This window comes from Calypte anna, chromosome 19 (assembly GCF_003957555.1).
Source record: "Calypte anna isolate BGI_N300 chromosome 19, bCalAnn1_v1.p, whole genome shotgun sequence".
In the NCBI taxonomy this organism is placed as follows: domain Eukaryota; kingdom Metazoa; phylum Chordata; class Aves; order Apodiformes; family Trochilidae; genus Calypte; species Calypte anna.
This window is the reverse complement of record NC_044264.1, coordinates 5,318,625-5,338,355: the sequence shown is the minus strand read 5'-3', so window position 1 is coordinate 5,338,355 and position 19,731 is coordinate 5,318,625. Positions and strand designations below refer to the sequence as shown.

Genomic DNA, 19,731 nt, shown 5'->3' with positions numbered 1-19,731 from the left:
TTTTTTTTGGGGGGGGGAGGGAGGGGTTATCCGTGGCACAGCACGGCAGCAGTTAATGCCCTGCCAGGGAGCAGGAACGCGGTGCTGGCTCTGGCACAAAGTGACCTGGGCTGACTATGTCCCCAAGAGCAGGAGGCGATGCAGGGGTTTGGCCAGGGCAGGGCGGCAGAGGGGCCGTCTGTCAGCCCTGCCCCCGAGGAGTGCGGGGAGGACAAAAGGCGACATTATTCGGTCCTGCAGGAGGGATGAATGGAGTATTGAGAAGCTCCACCTCAGGGAGGAGATTGATTTTCAGCCCCCAGCACCGAGCTTCTGTCTGCTTGTCCCCAGGTTTGGGCAGGAGGAGTGATGGAGCTGTGGGGACTCCATCCTGCACTTCCAGTCCTAACTCCATCCTGCACTTCCAGTCCTGACTCCATTCTGCACTTCCAGTCCTCCCTTACTGGTGTACACTGGTCCATCGTCCTCTCTTGATGGGGCAGGCAGCAAAACCAAAGGCTTGGCCTGGAGCCCACCCAACCTTGTGGTTGCACATGGGAGCTCTTCCTACCCTGTGCCTCAATGCCAGGAAATCGGGAGCAGCAAGAGGCTGGAGGAGGGATTTCCACAGGCAGGGTGGTTAATCACTATGGGTACACTTCCACATCCTTTCTCAAGTCTCTGCTCATCAGTAGATGCCTCCAGGAGCAGCAGTTTGGTGCCCATCATCCCTTCAGGAGATGCTGTGCCTGCTGGAGGGTCTGGTTGTAGGGCTGAGCCTCACAGCCTGGCTGTCGAGCTGCCATGTCAAAGCATCTTCATGGTGGCACCCCTAAACCAACACACTCCATGTCCCACTGCTGCTGTCCCCAGCTGCTGGGACCTCAGGGAGTTTAGCCTGGCTTCCCAGAGGAGTAACTGTGAGCAGGATCAGCCCCCACTGTGCTCCTCAAAGACCCCAGGTGAGAGCTCTGAGGCTCAGAGCTTCATGATCCTGCTGGGTCTGAGGTTCATCCCTCTGTCTGTACAGCCCCCTGAAGCTTTCCCTGCTTCCAGTTTTGTCTCCTGGGTGGGATGTGGCCCTGCAGCTTCACCTCACCACTCCAAAAAAATCTCCTGTCCTCAGTAAAACCAACCTGTGGTTCCTGACCTTGGCTCCTGCAGATGCAGAGGAGGGGCCTGTTGCAGGTCCTGCATGACCCTTGGTGGGAAAAAAGCTCTCGTGGGCATCACCACTAACCCTGCTGTCTGCATTTTTCAGGGAGAAAACCCTCTGGACACCCATCTGCAGAAGGACCAGGGCACAGCCATGAGACTTGGTCCTGGTCCAGCCCACCAGGATGGTGTAGGGAGGCTGAGCACCAGGCTGCTGCCTCTCTCCCTGCTGCCAGCTCTTCTCCTCCTCCTCCTCAGCCCCACTGGTGAGCTCCTGCATGGTGTGGTGGGACAAGGTAATTACCCACCCACGATCTCCCTCGTGGCCTCAGATTTGTGGGCAAGAGATTTTCTTCATGGAGTGCTCAGATCATGATGTCCCCAGTGGTGCTGGGTGCCCACAGGGGTGGAGGGAGCAAGTTGAGCTCTTCTCTCCTACCAGGACTTGGGTGTGAGCATAAAATCCTCAAATATTTTGATGGAAAAGGACCTTTTAAGGCCATCCAATCCAGCCATTAACTCAGCACTGTCAAGGTCACCATGGTGGCACTTCCTTGGTGTCATTACAGCCAGGGGTTGGTTCCCTCCAAGGCAAAGCCAGGCAGAAAGCAGCAATTAAAGTGCAATCAGACACTGGCATTTAATGAGTTTTTGCAGTTCCCATCCTCTCTGGGATGGAGCTTCCCCTCTGCCCCCCCCCAGAGCTGCTGGGTGGTTCCTGGTTCTCCTCATTAACAGGCAGAGCTAATGAAGGGCAGCTTGTCCTCCTGTTGGGTGGTTGTATTTATCCCTCTGCTTGGAGAGGGATGGGCTTTCCTCTTTTCTTTTGGCTTTGTGAATCTGGATCAGAGAGAGGTGGAAAGCTCCATCTCTCCTCTCAAAATCTCCCTCTTGTTCCTCCTTAACTAAGATAAACCAGGCATATTTTTTTTTCAGGTCTCTCTTGACTTTTCTAGAGGATGCTCCCAAATGAATATTTCAGAGCTTTGATTTGGACTTAAAGGGAGATGAATATTGAATATTTAACAATGCTCTTTTTTATCCACTGCTTTTTTTGGCACTGGAGTAGACCAGGTATTTAAAATCACTACAAACCCAGATCAAACTCTCTGCCTGAAGAGCCTCAAGTCCCCTCAGTTTTAGTGATGTCAATCACCCCCCTCCTGTCACCCAGCCCACAGGGCAGCAATGCCCTTCCCTGTCTTTCCTTTGGTGAGCTGCTGATGCTTGTTTCCCCCCTGTAGGGTGGCTGCACCCCCTCAATGGGTGCTTGATCCATGTGCATCAATACAGAGCTTGCAAAAACTGGATTTTTCTGGGGGAAAAACAAAAGCAAGAAAAAAAAATTAATTAAAATGCCAAGTGCAATGTCTGCCCCTGTGCTCAGCCCTGGTGAGGCCACAGCTCGAGTCCTGTGTCCAGTTCTGGGCCCCTCAGTTTAGGAAGGATATCGAGGTCCTGGAGCAGGTCCAAAGGAGGCAACCAGGCTGGTGAAGGGACTCGAGCACAGATCCTATGAGGAGAGGCTGAGGGAGCTGGGGGTGTTGAGGCTGGAGAAGAGGAGGCTCAGGGGAGACCTCATCACTCTCTCCAACTCCCTGAAAGGAGGTTGGAGCCAGGGGGGGGTTGGGCTCTTTTCCCAGGCAACTCTCAGCAAGACAAGAGGGCAGGGTCTCAAGTTGTGCCAGGGGAGGTTTAGGTTGGAGATGAGAAAGAATTTCTTTCTGGAGAGGGTGATCAGGCATTGGAATGGGCTGCCCAGGGAAGTAGTGGATTCTCCGTGTCTGGAGATATTTCCAAAGAGCCTGGATGTGGCACTGAGTGCCATGGGCTGGGAACTGCAGTGGGAGTGGATCAAGGGTTGGACTTGATGAGCTCTGAGGTCCCTTCCAACCCAGCCAGTTCTATGATTCTGTGATCTCCAGAGGTTTCCCATGCCAGGCAGTTTTCCTCATTTCCATCTCATACCTCAATTTTTCCATGGGTTAGGAGGAGGTGGGAGCTGCTTGGGACCCACAGCAAGCCAGGAAGGTCCCCAGGACCTGGCCATGGCCACCTGCAACCCTGCTACCACCATCCCTGCCATCATCCCTCTGCTCTCTGTGGGGATACTGGTGAGATCTGAGCCTTTTTCTTCTCCCTTGCAGGTGACACCTCTGAGCCTGCGCTGTCACCAGAGCACATCCCAGGTGGGGTTCTTCTCTTAAAGACACTTTTTTTCCTAGGAAGTTTTGTAGTTGAAAAATGTAAATTTTTTTTGTAGTTAAAAACAGGGTTTGGAGAATTTCAAAATGGTTTGGGAAAAAAAAAAAGTAGCAACAAAAAGCTGAACTTCTTTTACAGAAAGGAAACAGATTTTTTTGTTCCCATTCTGCTTATTATCCTGAGAGGGGAATTTTGCCACCTCCTGCTGAGTCCCTGTGCCATTTGTCACACCCCAGCAAATAATTCCCTTGATATGACAGGCCAAGGGCCCTCACATTCCTGCTCCTCACAGCCAGCAGCCTGGGAGAGCATCTCCATCCCAAAATCTCCCACCTGGAAACATCTCCAGACGCGTTCATGGACACTAGCATGAATTTCTTGTCCCCTGTGCCAGGTGTCTGCTTTCCTCTTCTTCAGCTGGCTTATTGCCCATCACTAGGAGGCAAGATGCTGCAAATAATTCCCTTGATGTGACAAGCCCTCACATTCCTGTTCCTCACAGCCAGCAGCCTGGGAGAGCATCTCCATCCCAAAAGCTCCCACCTGGAACCTATGCCAGGTTCTCTGGTGTCTGCTTTCCTCTTCTCTTGCTGGCTTATTGCCCACCATTAGGAGGCAAGATGCTGGGATACTGGTGCATCTCACTGGTGTGCTGGGATTTGTGTGAGCCTCTGCTTCCAGCAGGTGCCAAGAAGCCCATGGAGCGGGTTGGCACCAAGCCAGCTGTGCTGCCAAAGGTCACCATTGTCATTAAGGAGCAGACAGGGCTCACACCCGCTCAGTGTTTGCCACCTCTCCTGACTTGCTGCCTGCTGAGGGACCTCCCTGTCACCTTTCCAGAGCTCCGTCTCACCAATGGTCCCAGCCGCTGCCAGGGCCGAGTGGAAATCCTCTACAATGGCTCCTGGGGGACAGTCTGTGACGATGACTGGGACATCGTGGATGCCAACGTGGTGTGTCGCCAGCTGGGCTGTGGCCGTGCCATTGCCCTCCCAGCTGCCATGACCTTCGGCCAAGGGACTGGACCCATCTTCCTGGACAACGTGGATTGCAAAGGCTGGGAAGCAGCCTTGAGCGAGTGTTGGAGCCACGGCTGGGGCATCCACAACTGCTACCACTATGAGGATGTGGCTGTGGTGTGCCATGGTAAGGGAGGTTGGGGTCCTCGGGGGTGAGAGGAGCAGTGCTGCAAGCTCCAGAGCACAGAATGGTTTGGGTTGGAAGGGAAACTAAAGAGCATCTGGTCCCAAAACCTTTCATAGGCAGAGACACCTCCCACCCACCAGCCCAGGTTTCTCCAAGCCCCATCCAGCCTGGGCTGGGACACTGCCAGGGATGGAGCAGCCACAGCTTCTCTGGGTAACAGGGGGGCAAACAGGAGATCTTCTAGACAGCTCTTCCTCTTGTCTGTCCTCTGCCTGATTCTCTGAGTCCAGGGCCTCATCTCTGTTCTCTAAGGGCACCTGGGGAGATGGTGGGGGTTGGGAGGGGATTCTTTTGCCTCTCCGATGAGGGACCTGTTTCCATTCCCTCCCATCCACCTGGTTTGCTCCAACTGCCTGATGGCAGGAGGGGCAGGGCTTCACCATCTCCTTCTGGACTTCTTTTGGGTTAGAAAGGGGTTAGAAAGGGTGTGACTCCACCAGTCAATTTCCCTTTCACTATCCCTAACACTTCTTAGTCTCTCTACCTCCTCCTTGACCTCTGCCACCAGGCACAGCAAGTCCTTCCCCTGCTGGCATCGCACACAGACCCCCCTCACACCATCCTCTGGTGCTAACACCAGGCTCAGACACTCCACACAGCCAGAGGCCTGAGCAGCTACATGCCTCTTGCTGTCCCTCTTCAGGGGTTCCATCTGTGTGGACACACCCTGCGTCTCAACAGCAACAGGTTTTGCTTTTTTGGAGACCATTGCTCCTTCAAGAGAGCTGGGAGGTGGCTGTGCCCCTCCTGCTTGCCCTGCCTGCGCGAACTGCCTCGCCAGCTGCCGGGCCCCGATCCTGTTTGCCTGCGCCTGTTCACCTGTGCCTGTTCACTGCCATGGCCTGTTCCTGTCTGCCTGTTCCTCTTTGCCTGCTCCTGTTAACTGCGCCTGTTACTACCATGGCCTGTTCCTGTTTGCGTGTTCCTGTTTGCCTGTTCCTGTTTGCCTGTGCCTGTTTGCCTGTGCCTGTTGCCTGCGCCTGTTTGTTAACTGCGCCTGTTACTGCCATGCCCCGTTCCTGTTTGCCTGTTCCTGTTCGCCGCACTCCGGGTCCCTGATGCTCCTCACAGCCCTTTCTATCCCTCTGGGCAGTGCTGGTTGTGGTCCCCTTCTCACCTGATTCATTGGCCTCACCTGAGACCATCAGCAGAAGGTTGAAGGCTGAAGGAGGAGGTGTAGGGATGGGTCTGAGGGTGGAGGATGTCTTGCTGTGTGCCCTGATGGATTCCAGCTCTCCTCTTCCCTTTTCAGAGTTCTCTCCCACACAAGGCAGTGAAGGACCGACCAGCAGGACCCTCACGGCCTCGGTACAGGATGGGGAAAGTAAGCAGGGACCTTGCTGAGAGCTGATAGAGAATGGCATCTCCCCCACCCACCCTCCCACCCACCCTCTTTGAGACTCCACGATGCCCTGGCTCTGAGGCAGAGCCCCAGCATTGTGCCAAACCCATCCCAGAGGAGCACCAGAGCTCCCACTAAAGAATCTCAGACTGGTTAAAGCTCATCCAGTCCCAACCCCTGCCATGATCAGGGACACCTCCCACCAGCCCAAGTTGCTCCAAGCCCCATTCAACCTGGCCTGGAACACTTCCAGGGATGGAGCAGCCACAGCTTTTCTGGGCAACCTGGGTCTTGCCACCCTCACAGTGAAGAATTTCTTCCTTCTATCTGACCTAAATCTCCGCTCTGCCATTTTAAAGCCATCACCCCTTGTCTCATCACACCATGCCCTTAGATAAAGCCCATCCTCAGCTTTTCTGGAGCCCCATCAGGCACTGAAAGGTGCTCTAAGGTCACCCTGCAGCCTTCTCTTCTCCAGGCTGCAAAAAAACCCCAGAGCAGAGGGACTCCAACCCTTGGAACATCTTCATGGCCTCCTCTGCACTCACTCAGCTAGGCTGCCCTAAAGCTTCTCCCTTTCCCTGCAACTCCCCCCTCCAGTTTCTTTGCCATCACTGCCAGCTCCAGCCCTTCTCACCAGGTGCTGCCACCCCCCCAGGTGATGGCACCATCCGGCTGGTGAGTGGGGCAGACACCTGCCAGGGCCGGGTGGAAATCTTCTACCGTGGGAGCTGGGGCACAGTCTGTGATGATGATTGGGGGCTGAGTGATGCCAGCGTGGTGTGCAAGCAAGTGGGCTGTGGCCAGGCCCTGGACTACAAGAGCAATGCCTACTTTGGCTATGGCACGGGACGTATCCTCCTGGATAATGTCAACTGTGATGGCACTGAGCCTTTCCTCTCTGCCTGCTACAGCCTGGGCTGGGGAATCCATAACTGTGGCCACCACGAGGATGCTGGGGTCATCTGCACAGGTAAGATCATTCTCCTTCATCCTATTGCCCTGGAGAGAAAAAAAAACAACAAAAAAGCCTTCTCCAGCTTTCTTTTTATTATTTATGATGTTAATAATCCCCCCTGAATTCCCTCTCCGGGGTGGAGGAGCAGCAGCTCCAGCATGTGGGAAGCAGGGATGTGGAGGATGGATGGATGGATGGATGGATGGATGGATGTGGTCCAACTCCAACCCCATTGTCCTGGAGCATCCACTCTGGGTCTGCCTCCCACAGCCAGCAAGTTCAGAGCTTTGTAGCTTCTCCCTGCCTTTCACTTCTGTCCCTCTGTGTCACCACAGGGCTGGACACATCCACCAGCACGTCCTTCACCACCTCGGTGACCCTGGACTACCCAGAGACACTGACTGCCACGGCCACAGGTAGGAGGTCAGCAGCCACCTTGTGCCACAGCCAGGGTTGGGGGCTCACTGGGTGGGACTGTGCCTTCTGTGTCCTCCTGTGACCCCCTCGTGTCCCACTAGGTGAGCCTCGGGGTGTGACACTGCCCACGGCAGGAGGTTGCCAAGGGGCTACCCCAGGGCTAGAGGTCCCTGGCACCAGCTGGAGTGGGGGCAGGGGGTGCTGGAGCTGTTCCCCTCAATGCCCGTGTGTCCCCATGCTTGTCTCAGCAGTGACAGATGGTGGGGACCAGCCCTCCCAGGCCACCGAGGTGGTCACCACCACGCTCCTCACCATCGAGCAGGAAAGTAAGTGTGGGACCACTGCTAGGCCAGGGCAGAGCCCCCCAGTTCCATCCCCGTGTCCTTGGGGCTCCCCCCACATTCCCAGTGCTCACCCCACACCACTGGGAGGTTGCTCCATGTCCCCAGGATGTTCCTTACCTCCCTATGTCCCCAGGGTCCCCTTCTGTCCCCCCACAGTCCCAGGAGCTCCCTCCTTGTTCCCAAGGGCTCATCTCATGTCCCCAAGGCTCACCCCACGCTCCCTGGGGGTTGGTCCCATGTCCCCAGGGGTCACATAATTTCCCAGGGGCTCACCCCACATCCCCAGGCCTCACTCCATGTCCTCATGGCCTCACACAGCATTCCCAAGGCTCACCCCATGCCCTCAGGAGGTTGTTCCTATGTCCCCAGACGCAACACCCAACATCCCCAGGGATTACCCCTGTACCCTTAGGACTGACCCCATGTCCCCAGGGCATTGCTCCCACATCCCCAAGGCTCACCCCACATCCCCAGAGTCCAACCCCACATCCCCAGAGTCCAACCCCATGTCCCCAGGGCTCACCCCACATCCCCAGAGTCCAACCCCATATCCCCAGGGCTCACCCCACATCCCCAGGGTCCAACCCCACATCCTCAGGAGTCACCCCACATCCCCAGGGTCCAACCCCACATCTCCAGGGTCCAACCCAACATCCTCAGGAGTCACCCTATACCCCCAGGGTCCAACCCCACATCCCCAGGGTCCAACCCCACATCCCCAAGCCTCACCCATACCCCCAGAACATTGCTCCCACATCCCCAGGGCTCACCCCACACCCACCCACATCTCGGAAGGGTCAGCGGGGCCCATGGGACCCCCTTCCCCCCCGGTTTCCCCCCTCACTCCCCCCGCAGGTGCCGGTGTGCGTTTGGCGAACGGGAACGGGAGCTGCCGCGGGCGGGTTGAGGTTCGGCACGGCGGGCTCTGGGGCACCGTTTGCGACGACGATTGGGACTTCCTCGACGCCCAGGTGGTGTGTCGGCAGCTGGGCTGCGGCCAAGCCTTGGCTGCCACCGTCCTGGGATCCTTCGGCTACGGCAGCGGCCCCGTCCTGCTGGATAACGTGGGCTGCGGAGGGGGGGAGGCTCGGCTGGAAGATTGCTTCCACCTGGGCTGGGGACAGCACAACTGCGGCCACCACGAGGATGCCGGGGTCATCTGTCGAGGTGAGAAGGGGGGGTCAGCCCTCTGGATCCCACCCCAGGGTTTCCTTTTGCTTGCTGGGAGGGAAAAAGGGGGATGGAGGGGATTGTCTGACGCTCCCCAGGGCTCGTCTGCAGCCTGGGAATCTGTGGGATCTCAGGATCACGGAGTTGTTGAGGCTGGAAAAGATTTCTGAGACTGTCACCTACGGGTTGTGACCACATGGGCTGGAGCATGGCACTGAGTGCCTTGCCTCAAACACCTCCAGGGATGGTTGGTGACTCCACCACTTCCCTGGGCACTCCATCCCAATGCCTGATCACCCTCTCCATGAGGAAGTGCTTCCTGATATCCAACCTAAACCTAAGTCAGCCACTGGAATAGGTTGCCTAGGGAGGTTGTTGATGCCCCCTCCCTGGAAGTGTTCAAGACCAGGACCTCGTGCAACCTGGGCTGGTGGGAGGTGTCCCTGCTCATGCCAGGGGGTTGGATCTTGATGATCTTTAAGGTCCTTTCCAACCCAAACCATTTTATGATTTTATGATTCTATCCAACCCCTACCCATGAGCAAGGAGGGCCCCAAAATGGGATGGTGGGTGAATGCCAACTCCAAGGCCCTGGGGTTCCTCCTGCCCACAGGGGGACAGCAGTGATGGTCTGGTGGCCACGGTGATGGCCAGAGCATGGTTACCACCACTGGTCCCTGCTTGGGGCTTTCCTGGAAGCTGCACATCCCACCCCACACCCCCCTGAATCCAGCTCCTGGGGGGTTCTGACATGGTTCTGAAGGGCCCAGTGGTCCCCTGAGTCACTTTTCCCACCCCTTCCCCACTGCACCAGGCACTGAGGATGCTGAAGAGCATTTCCAAGAAGCCACTGCTAAAACCACCACGTCAGCCCTGACCCGACCCAAGGATGGTAGGTCTTGAGGTATCACTGGGGACAGTGCCAGCCAGCCCTGGGGACACTCTGCACTGGCACAGGGAGGAAATGCAGGCAGCTGGGACAGAGGCTTTGGCACTGCCAGAAGCTGGGGAAGCTCATGGGAGGGGGAAAAAGCTGTGCTGGTGGCACCATTAAACTGTGACCTCTCTTGGTATCCCCAAAGCTGGTCCAGGCAGAGTCGGAGATGGAACTGGAGTGAGGAGAGAGAGGAGAGGAGAGGAGAGGAGAGGAGAGGAGAGGAGAGGAGAGGAGAGGAGAGGAGAGGAGAGGAGAGGAGAGGAGAGGAGAGGAGAGGAGAGGAGAGGAGAGGAGAGGAGAGGAGAGGAGAGGAGAGGAGAGGAGAGGAGAGGAGAGGAGAGGAGAGGAGAGGAGAGGAGAGGAGGAGAGGAGAGGAGAGGAGAGGAGAGGAGAGGATGGATCTCAGTGGGGAGAGAAGGGGATGATCCTTGGTGTGCAGATGAGGTGCTGGACCAAAGGTGCTGAGCAGCAGTCATTGCTGAACAGCAGTCTGTCTTCAAGCTGAACATCTGCAATGCTTGGGGGGTCAGACCCAAGCTCAGACCCCAGCCCCTGGGTATCCCCTTGTGCTCCTGCCTGCACAGAGGCAGCAGTGGAGGTGGGGACACAGCAAGCATCTGCCAGACTGGGGAGAGCCCTGCAGCCACCAGGCCCTTTCTCCCCTTCACCCCAAAGGTTCTGGGGTGGCCAGGGGCTGCCTCACCCCATCCCCTCCACAGGGTCCCTGCGGCTGGTGAACGGCAGCCACCGGTGCGAGGGGCGGGTGGAGATTTTCTTCCTGTCCCAGTGGGGGACAGTGTGTGACGATGCCTGGGACCTGAGGGACGCCAAGGTGGTGTGCAGGCAGCTGGGCTGTGGGCACGCAGTGGCAGCCTGGGGGGAAGCACACTACGGCCAGGGGACAGGCTACATCTTCCTTGACAACCTCAAGTGCAAGGGCCATGAACCCTCGCTCCTGCGCTGCTCCCACATCCGCTGGGACGTCCACAACTGTGACCACTCCGAGGATGCTGGGGCCACCTGCCTCATCCTATGACCACTGGGACCCTCGCAGGTATGGGGGGAACGGGGGGATGAGGGAGGAGCTGGTGGGAATGCCTGTGGAGAGAGGCTGGGATGCTAACTCCCTGCCTCAGTTTCCCCATTCACCCTCCAGGGGTGCTGGCTGGGTCTCCCCGTGGGTGTTTGGGCTCTGAGGATGGGAAGAGCTCTGAAAATACTTGCTGAAGCCCCCCCCTCCACCCCCAAAATTGCCCCTTGGAAAAACAAAACCATTTCTAGTGTTGGTTTCAGCCATTTCATTGAAGAGGTGAGGAGCGAAAAATGGGTTTTCAGCTGTGAAAATGATGCCAGATTATACTCAGAAAATGTAAAAAGGGGCTGAAATCACCCCAGAATATTCCAGTGGTTCTGCAGTGAGTTGCTGCTGTTCTGCAATTTGCTTTGCAACCCTCGCCCCCCCAGCAATCCCAATATCAGAATTTTCTTCCCATTTTGGCAGAAGAAACACCAAGTCCTCACCCATCTCCATGCCTCAGGGATGCAGAGGTGTTGGAGCTCACACCACCTGCATCCCCATCCCACTCCATGGCTCCCAGTATTTCTTCCTCATGCTCATTTCTCCTCTTGTTCCTTTTGGGTTGGTGAAGAGCTCAGCCAAGATTTCCCTTTCCTTGGGGAAATCCCTGCCCAAAAATCCCTTGGGAAGAGAGGAAGGACCAAGCTCCCTACAGCTTCCTGTCCTCCACCCTCTGTAGTCCAGACCAGCTCTGGCTGCTCTTTCCCAGAAGCTCCATGATGCTCCAAGGTATCCGGGGCAGTCCCAGAGCTGGCAGACAGGGCAGGAGAAAATGGAAAACCATCCTAAATCCCAGCCCAGTGTGGTGCTGAACCCAGGATCCCAGTCCCTTACCAGTGCCATGCCTTTGTTGTCAGTGCTGTTTCCCTCCCAGCTCAGATGGAAGGACCCAACCTGCAGCACCCACCACCTTTGCCATCAACTATTTCTGATTCATGGGACACGGGGAAAAGGATCTTTGTGTCCCCAGGGAAGGGGGTGCAAGGGTGGGGAAGGGTTTGGTGCAGGGGGGCAGAGCCAGTCCTGGCTGCTGCCTCCTCCTCTCCCTCCTGTCTTTGTGCAATTCTTTTGTTGATAATAGATTGTGCATATTCCTGGGCTGTGTTGTATGTGTCCGTCCCACCCACCCCAACAACCCCTCCTCCTCCCCCCCATTTTTCTGATACGTGTTTGGGTTTGTTTTGTGAATAAATAAAAGCCCTTTGGAAGTGTGCTGAGAACTCACTTGCTCCCCTGCCACCCCCTGGAAGTTTGGGCAGGAGAAAACACTTAGGGAAGAGGTGAGGGCTCAGTTTTTGCTGCCAAAAATCAGGTCAAATCCCACAGCATCCCAGAATTGTTTGGGTTGGGAAAGCCCCTTTAAGATCGTTAAGTCCTTTCCCATCACTCCCACCCCCTTCCCTCTCTCTTCCTTCGATTCCCACCCAGTTGGGACCCAAGCCTGGACCCTTCCCCAGCCCAGCTCCGGGGGTGCAGCCCCAATCCCTGCCAGGTTTGGAAGGAGAAGGTTGGATCCAGCTCTGGGTTTGTTCCCGGTGGGATTTTGGCTGCGGGTTCGGCGCTGCTGTGCGGCTGCACCACGGGCTCTGCAGTGCTGACAGCAGCGATTCCCGGCTCTTCGCTAATTCCCGGCTCTTTGCTAATTCCAAAGGAGCAGATGGGAAGAGAAAGTGTCCTGCCTGCTGCTGCCTGCAAGGAGAGGCTGTGCCCAGGGGTTGGGGACAGAGAGAAAGTTGCCCAGTTTGGGGAGACTTCTCTGCACCCTGATGGCTGATGGTGGTGGCCCTGTGAGATGGCACGACCTGCCCTCTGTGGACATCAGGGATGTGTACCCAAGTAGCTCCCAGGATGTTGGGGGGGTCCCTTCAGGTGTCCTTGGCCTCATGCTCTGGCAGCCAGCTGACGTTTGACACCTCTCCCAGGGCTTTCCCTGCACTTTGCTCCCAGTCAGATTTCCACCAGTGGGGAAACTGAGGCACCTTCCAAGCAGGTCATGACAGACGTGGGCTCTGGAGGTCTTGGTGGGACCCTGGGAGAGGGCAAGGAGTCAGTGTGGGAATAAACCCTCTCCTTTCACTGGGGTCCCAAGTACTGTCTGCTTGGCTGCCTATCCCCTGCCTCCTTGCTTTTCCTGGAGCAGGGTATGGACACGGGGATGCTCTGGAGCAAGGTTTGAACACGGGGATGCTCTGGAGGAGTGTGTGAGCACAGGGATGCTCTGGAGCAGGGCATGGACACGGGGATGCTCTGGAGCAGGGTATGAACATGGGGATGCTCTGGAGCTGGGTGTGAGCACAGGGATGCTCTGGAGCAGGGCATGGACACGGGGATGCTCTGGAGCAGGGTATGAACATGGGGTTGCTCTGGAGCTGGGTGTGAGCACAGGGATGCTCTGGAGCAGGGCACCAGCAGGGGCATGCTGGTGGCACAGGATCATCTTGCTGTGGGAGCAGAGCCACGCTGTGGTGGTTGTGTGGGAGCTGGGAGAAGCCACGATGCCCACCCAGCTCTTCTCCTCCTCCCCACGTCAGCTGTTTTCTGTGTCAGAGCAGCTGCAGCTCCACGCTGGTCGATGTTATTGATTAGTTTCTCTCGCCACCCCTGGAGAGGGGATGGTGCTGGGGGCAGCAGGGGAGTGAGAATAAATATTTCAGCAGGCTCGGGCAAAAGCTGGAGTTATTTTGGGGCTGGGATTTATGGGCTATTAGGAATAAGGAATGAGTCTGTGCTGGGGAGAGGAGACCCATTAATCCAGGCTGAAGGAGCACAAACGAGCAAGGGGAAATGGAGGAGGCTTTAATTATTTCTCTGTGTTCCAGAATAATAAACCAGCTCCAGGGCCGAGCACTGGCACGGGGTTTGGGAGCTCTGCTGGGACGGACGGGAGAGGGGACAATCGCAGCTAAACCCCCCCAGCTAGGTGGGCAGTACTGGGAGGGCATGGGGGGTCCCATTCTAGGACCAGTATGGGACCAGTAGCAGCAGCATTTCTAGCTGGGAGGTTGCATGGAGGAGGTGCTGCTGGTGGGGGGAGGCTGCAGAGCGTGGGGATGGCTTGGAGGGGTGTGACTTGGGTGCCCCCGGTCCCAGGGGTGCCCTTCCCGGGCTGGCCACCCCTGCTTTGCCCCGTTAAGGCAATGCTGTCAGTGCCTGTAACCGGAGGAGCTGGGCACAGCACAGGGTGAGTCAATGCTGGAGGCAGCCCTGGCCCGGAGAGCATCCCTGGCTCTGCTGTGCTCAGCACCACCTGGGTGCCCTTGGTCTTCTGCTTCATTCCCAGTGCATCCCGGCTCTCCCCCGCTGCCTCTGCATTCCCCCTCTGCGTGCCTCAGTTTCCCCAGAAGAACGGGGAACAGCGGCCCCGCCTCACCCCTTGGCATCCCTCATCTCCCTTGGCATCCTTGGGGAGCTGCAGGGATCTTGACCCCTTTGGTTGGGAGCAGCAGGGTAAAGGTCTCCCCACGGGGGACAGATTTGCCCGCCGTGGGTCCGCCAGCCTCATTCCCCGTGGCTGGAGCTCTCAGGGATGCGGGCACCCGCATGTCAGGGATGAAGAACAGGGATTGCATCCTCCTCCCGGGGGGGGATGGATGTGAGGATCAGGCACCCCGGCAGCATCCCTGGGGCGCAGCACCCTGGAGAGCCTGTCCAGGGGTGCCAAGGTGACCCGGTGGGACCCCGGTGGGGTGGCGGGGAGGTTCGCTGCACCCCCACACCACACCCGCATCCTCCTCCTCCTCCTTCCCCGCTCCTTCCGCGGCTCCCGCTGACGTCACCCCGCAGCTATTTTGGGATCTGCAAAGTCACTGGCGCAATCAGTCCATCGGCAAAGGGAAAATGGGGTGCTGGGAGAGCCGGGGAAGGGGGGGGATGCACTCCCCATGGTCTCTGAACACCACCAGGTCCGTTCCACACCCCCACACACACACACTTCCACCCGGGGTGAACGGCCACGGTTGTGACCCCTCCCCATCCATCATCTCCTCCTCTCGCCCCTGGGGGGGGGGGGGGGGGTGTTTATTTATTTATTTATCTATCTAGATATTCGTTTTATATTTATAATTTTATTTCTTTCCCCTGGAGGAGCCCGCCCCTCGTGGGCTGGCGAAGGCTGGGGAAAAAAATAAAATTAATAATAATAATTAAAAAAAAAAAAGCTGCCACCGAGGCAGGAGAGCAATCAGCTGGCAACGATGCTTCCCGCGGTGATGGCACCGGAGAACCCGGCGGGCCAGGGGTGGGAATGGGGCTCTGGCTGTGCCTGGGTGCTCTCCCTCCAGCCCTGCCTTTGGTTTAATCCAGCTGCACATCAGGGTGCTGCTGGGTGCATGGCCCTGGCAGCCCCCCTGTCCCCCACCCTGGGGCTGGGGATGTGCCATGTGCTGCTGTCACAGCAGAGGGGTCCCTGTCCCCCCCAGAGGCAGACAGTGGGGACCCTGCAGGTGTCTTCATGCCTGGGGATGAGGGAACAGTCAGGGTGCTCAGTCAGGGTGCTCAGCCCTCCTCCTTTCTCTGTCCACTCTCCTCAAAAAGTCACCTGCAGGTCAGGTCTAGAGGGATCATGCACAGAAATGCTGTGAGAAGCAGATCCTGGCAGACTCCAAACACCCCAAAAGAGGGGTTCAGAGCATCCTTTAACAAATCCCAAGACTCTCCGGGCATCTCTCAGCCCCATCCCCCTGGAAAACTCCCAAATCCTTTCTCCCAGGTTGAAGCAAGAGTCGGTGCTCAGCTTCCAAATTCGGTCAGGAAGACCCAGGGGGCTGGATCCGACCCCTGCCAAGGGCCCCACAAAGATATTTGGGTGCAGGGGGCTGACACCCACAGTCCCCATCACTTGGAGCCCCACTTCAGCCCTGGGAGAGGGGTGGGGGGTCCCTGTCTGCCCCGGGGCTGGAGGAGCAGCCGGGGGTCCTGGGGTAGAGATAGAGGGGAGTGGGTGGGGAGGGGAGTCCAGGGGGTGATTTTGGGGTCACTTGGGATGTTGGGAGGGGAGCAGCAAAAGTGGGGAGCGTGTGTGTGTGTCCTGGGGCTGGGGAAAGGGGCTGGGAGGTGGGTGAGGCTGTGCTGAGTCACGCTGCAGAGCCAGCCAGAAGGACTGCAGCAAGCGGCTGCCTGCCACCCGCCTGCAATGGGGACGATGTGACAGCCCCGTCAGCAGTCTCCGGGCCCCCAGCTGCTCCTCAGGGTCGAGGCTGAGGATGGGGGTGGGGGGAGAGGGGTCCCGCTGCACCCCCAGGTTTCGGAGGCTTCTGGATCTTCTCCATTCCCGGCCCCTTCCCCTTTGGGACAGGTGGGGTGGCTTTGGGATGGGGTTTTTGGGGAGCCTGGTTAGGAAAGGGGGAGGACTGAGATGTCCTTGGAGGATGTGTCCCCAAGCTCGGTGCTTGGGGTGTCCCCCGGGTAGTTGTGAGCAGGGGTAGAGCAGGGCTGTGGGGCCAGCACAGACACAGAGAGAGGCACTTGCAGCTTTGTCCTTTGTCCCTGGCACTGCAGGGGGGGTTGGCAGGGACCCCTCAGCCCCCACCCAGTGCCACCAACCCAGGGCAGGGGGCTGAGCATCCAGCCCTCCCCTGGGTCCCCTGTCACCACATGGGAAAAAGGGCCGAGCCAGCTCCTTGCTGAAGAGGGAAACTGAGGCAGGAGTGGGTGTCAGGATTGTCCCCAGACCCTGCCACCTCTCTCACTCTGAACTCTTTCCTGCAGGATGCTGGTGACCACCCTGCCTGGTCTTGTCCCCCGGCACCACAGAGCTTGGAGCTGGTTCTGGAGGGCCCAAGAGGAGTCAGAGCTTTTTTTAGGTGCTCCACAAGCGCCGTCTGGGAGGTATTTATATCAGCTCCTTAAATAAGAGCTGCCACCTGAGCCCGACTCTCCTGCTTAATTATTAATGCCCTGTGGGGAGGTGGGCTGCCCTGGCCCCCCCCTTCCACACCCCACATCCCCCCAGCTCCCTGACAGCACCCTGGGGTGAGGGCTGATATCCCAGACCCCCCAGTACCCCTCCCAGTTTGCTCTGGGCACACAGGCTGGGTGGAAATATCTTCCCCAGGGCTGGGAGGCAAGCTGGGGGGGGGGATTTTTGGAGCTGCAGAGGATGCTGCAGGGTGGGCACTCCTGGAGTTTTCAGTGCCACGGAGCTTGTGTGGGAATTAAGGATAAAGGGAGAGGAGGGATGCTCTCCCATATTGGGCTTCCCAGGAAAAAAACACCTCTGGGGGGTACCCAAGGGGGTTTCCTGGGATGAATCAGGGAGAAGGAGGGGATTGTCCCCCTCTGCTCTGCTCTGGTGCTGGGGTCCCCAACATAAAAAGGACATGGGGCTGCTGGAGTGAGGCCAAAGGAGGCCAGGAAGATGTTCCCAGGGCTGGAGCAGCTCTGCCAGGAGCCAGGATGAGAGAGTTGGGGATGTGCAGCCTGGAAAAGAAAATGCTGCAATGGGGAGACCTTAGAGCACCTTCCAGTGCCTGGAGGGGCTGCAGAAAGCTGGGAGGGTTTTTGGAAAAGGGCCTGGAGGGATGGGATGAGAAAGAATGGCTTGAAAGTGGAAGAGGGGAGATTTAGGTCAGACATTAGGAAAAAATTCTTCCCTGTGAGAGTGGTGAGACCCTGGCCCAGGTTGCCCAGAGAAGCTGTGGCTGCCCCATCCCTGGCTGTATTCCATTCCCTGGAAGCCCCAGTTCCTGGCAGGGCTGATGTAGTGGCTGCAGCAGGATTTATTTGGGCTTGGAAAGTGCTTTGGAAGCCTGAGATAAAAGGCTGGAGCTGAATCCAAAGTACTGCAGCTCCACAGACAGGGAGAAGGGAGCTTCCTCCCCATAGCACTGGTGTGGGGTCTGGGGAGCTCATGGCCCTTCTGTCACCCAGCAAGGGGCTGAGCAGGGAAGGACACAAGGACACTGCTCTCCTGAAGGCAAGGAGACAAAAAACCCAGGGAATTCCTTAGCTTCTTCTTCACCAGCCCAACTCCAAAAGCTGGAAATGGCTCCCCTGGGCATGGCAACAGCATCCTCAGAGGTGGGGGGTAAGCACCCAGGGGGGCAGGATGAGCACCCAGGGCTGTGCAGGAGCCAGAGCAGCATCCCAGGGATGGCACCCTGGCACCTTCCCTAGGGAATGCCACCCCGTGTCCTCTGCCCTGGTGGGGCTTTGTCACCCTCCAGCTGAAATCACTGCTTGCTGTTGCTGTAGGGTGTTGGGGGGCACCCCTCTAAGGTGACCTCAGCATCCCAGAAAAGAAAAATCAAGGTGGGAAGGAAGGGGCACATGGAAGTTGTTCTCCTGCTGCAAGCAGGGGATGTGGATTCCTGGATCCTTTTGGGAGCTGTTGGCAGCTGACCCGAGCAAACCTCTGAGTCAAAGTGAATTTATTGCCTTCCCTGGTGGTGTCACAAGGCATTGAGGAGATGTCATGGGCAAGGCAAGAAAATGGGAAGGGAAGGACTCATCTTCCAAGCTGCAAGAAGGAACCAAGTGGCACATCTGAACACCTCAGAGTATTTTTAATACCGTAGGAGGAATCGGGGTTATTAAGGCTTTTCTGGGACATCTGCAGAACAGTTCCCCATCCCTTGGGGCTTTGCTATTTCCCAGCAAAGCAGCTGACTGGAGGCCTGCTGAGGGGGGTCTGTAGGTACCAGGTAGAGGGATGAGGTGACATTTAGTGACAAACAGCCAGCTAACACCTCCAGCTGCCTGGGCTGCCCACCAGAACCTTCTCACTTTGGCCATTCACCACTTAATTTTTCTCCCACCATTGCCCAGTCTGGGAAACAGAAGAATGAAGGGATGAGAGGGATGCTATTTATCCATCAGAGCCCAGAAAAGGGAGTTGGATACACTGCAGGGAAATATTACAGGCTGTTTGCTATTCCAGAGAATTTACAGCATGATGCATAGCATGTTCTGACTTGTGATGGGGAAGAAAATAATCTGTGTTGTGAAATGTATTTATCACTATGGTGCTTTGACTGGAATAAATCAGGATTTACTCACTCTGGGGTTGGTCACCATAAATCGGTGGAGCTCTGGTGATTCAAACATGCTGAGACCCACCTTATTTATATAAATGAATAAATAAGGGTCACAGGGTCTATCTGGAGAAGCAATCTTTTTTATTAGGCCAGCTGATATATCTGGAGAAACCAGACAAGCTTCTAGGCACACAGCTGCTTCTTCAGGTCCAGGCCTGTGGTCAATATCATCCATGGGAACCCAAGAGTTGTACCCAAGTGCTAATATTTTTTTTCCAAGGTCCAGGAACCATGATCCAACTCAAAAGTAGGAGCATCACTCAGAAGGGGATCCCATACTAGGATCCCATAGCCCAGCTTGCCTTGGGTGATGCCCAGTGGCAATTCTCCACATTATTTATAAGAAATAGCAGCAACCAATTTGGGACACACCACCTACTTTAATATCCTCTTGCATTCTGTGCTTTTTTTTTATTATTTTTTTGACTCAAATTCTCTCCCCAAAGCTGGCATCATGCAGAAAACAACGCAACAACCCCCAAGCTGAGCTCTCCAGAGTTGAGGGCCAGCCTCCTCGGGAGGATGAATGTGTCATTATCAGACCAGAGGAATAAACTGCCCTTGTCCAAGGGCTCTCCTCGGGTGAGCACTGGTGGTAAACAAAAGTTGGGCACAAAGGCTGTTGTCACCCCAAAACCACGGGGTGTGAAGCTGGGGATGAGAGCAAAGGGGGACAGCATTTGATTTTTATAGGGAGGATCTGGGTATATTTCTAGTTTCATTTATAAGCAGGAGTAATTTCTGCTCCTGGAAGCTGTAAACAAAGAACCACTCTGTGTGGAACAAATCCATTCAATACAATTCTCTGTTCTTTGTCAAGCAGTGCTAAAACCCCAACAAAGATGGAGACCTCACCCCCCCCCCCCCCCCCCCCCCCAAAAAAAAAAAAAAAAAAAAGGTGTTGCTT

General features: G+C 56.6%; 1 protein-coding gene across 1 annotated transcript; it reads left to right on the top strand.

Moving 5' to 3' along the window:
- The first annotated feature begins 3,959 nt into the window (after positions 1-3,959).
- On the top strand, positions 3,960-10,749 carry SSC4D (scavenger receptor cysteine rich family member with 4 domains). The gene is made up of 9 exons (XM_030462679.1): positions 3,960-4,485; positions 5,798-5,853; positions 6,509-6,860; positions 7,181-7,261; positions 7,514-7,588; positions 8,462-8,773; positions 9,540-9,548; positions 9,609-9,668; positions 10,433-10,749. The coding sequence occupies exons 1-9, from the start codon at positions 3,960-3,962 to the stop codon at positions 10,747-10,749; spliced, it is 1,788 nt and encodes a 595-aa protein (XP_030318539.1).
- Positions 10,750-19,731: the final 8,982 nt, after the last annotated feature.

Excerpts from the sequence above, each read along its gene's own strand:
- SSC4D (XM_030462679.1), top strand. The coding sequence starts at position 3,960 with ATGCTGGGATACTGGTGCATCTCACTGGTGTGCTGGGATTTGTGTGAG. Across the intron at positions 5,854-6,508 it reads GCAGGACCCTCACGGCCTCG|CTCCAGCCCTTCTCACCAGG; the intron begins GTACAGGATGGG and ends CATCACTGCCAG. Across the intron at positions 9,669-10,432 it reads CCTGACCCGACCCAAGGATG|GGTCCCTGCGGCTGGTGAAC; the intron begins GTAGGTCTTGAG and ends TCCCCTCCACAG.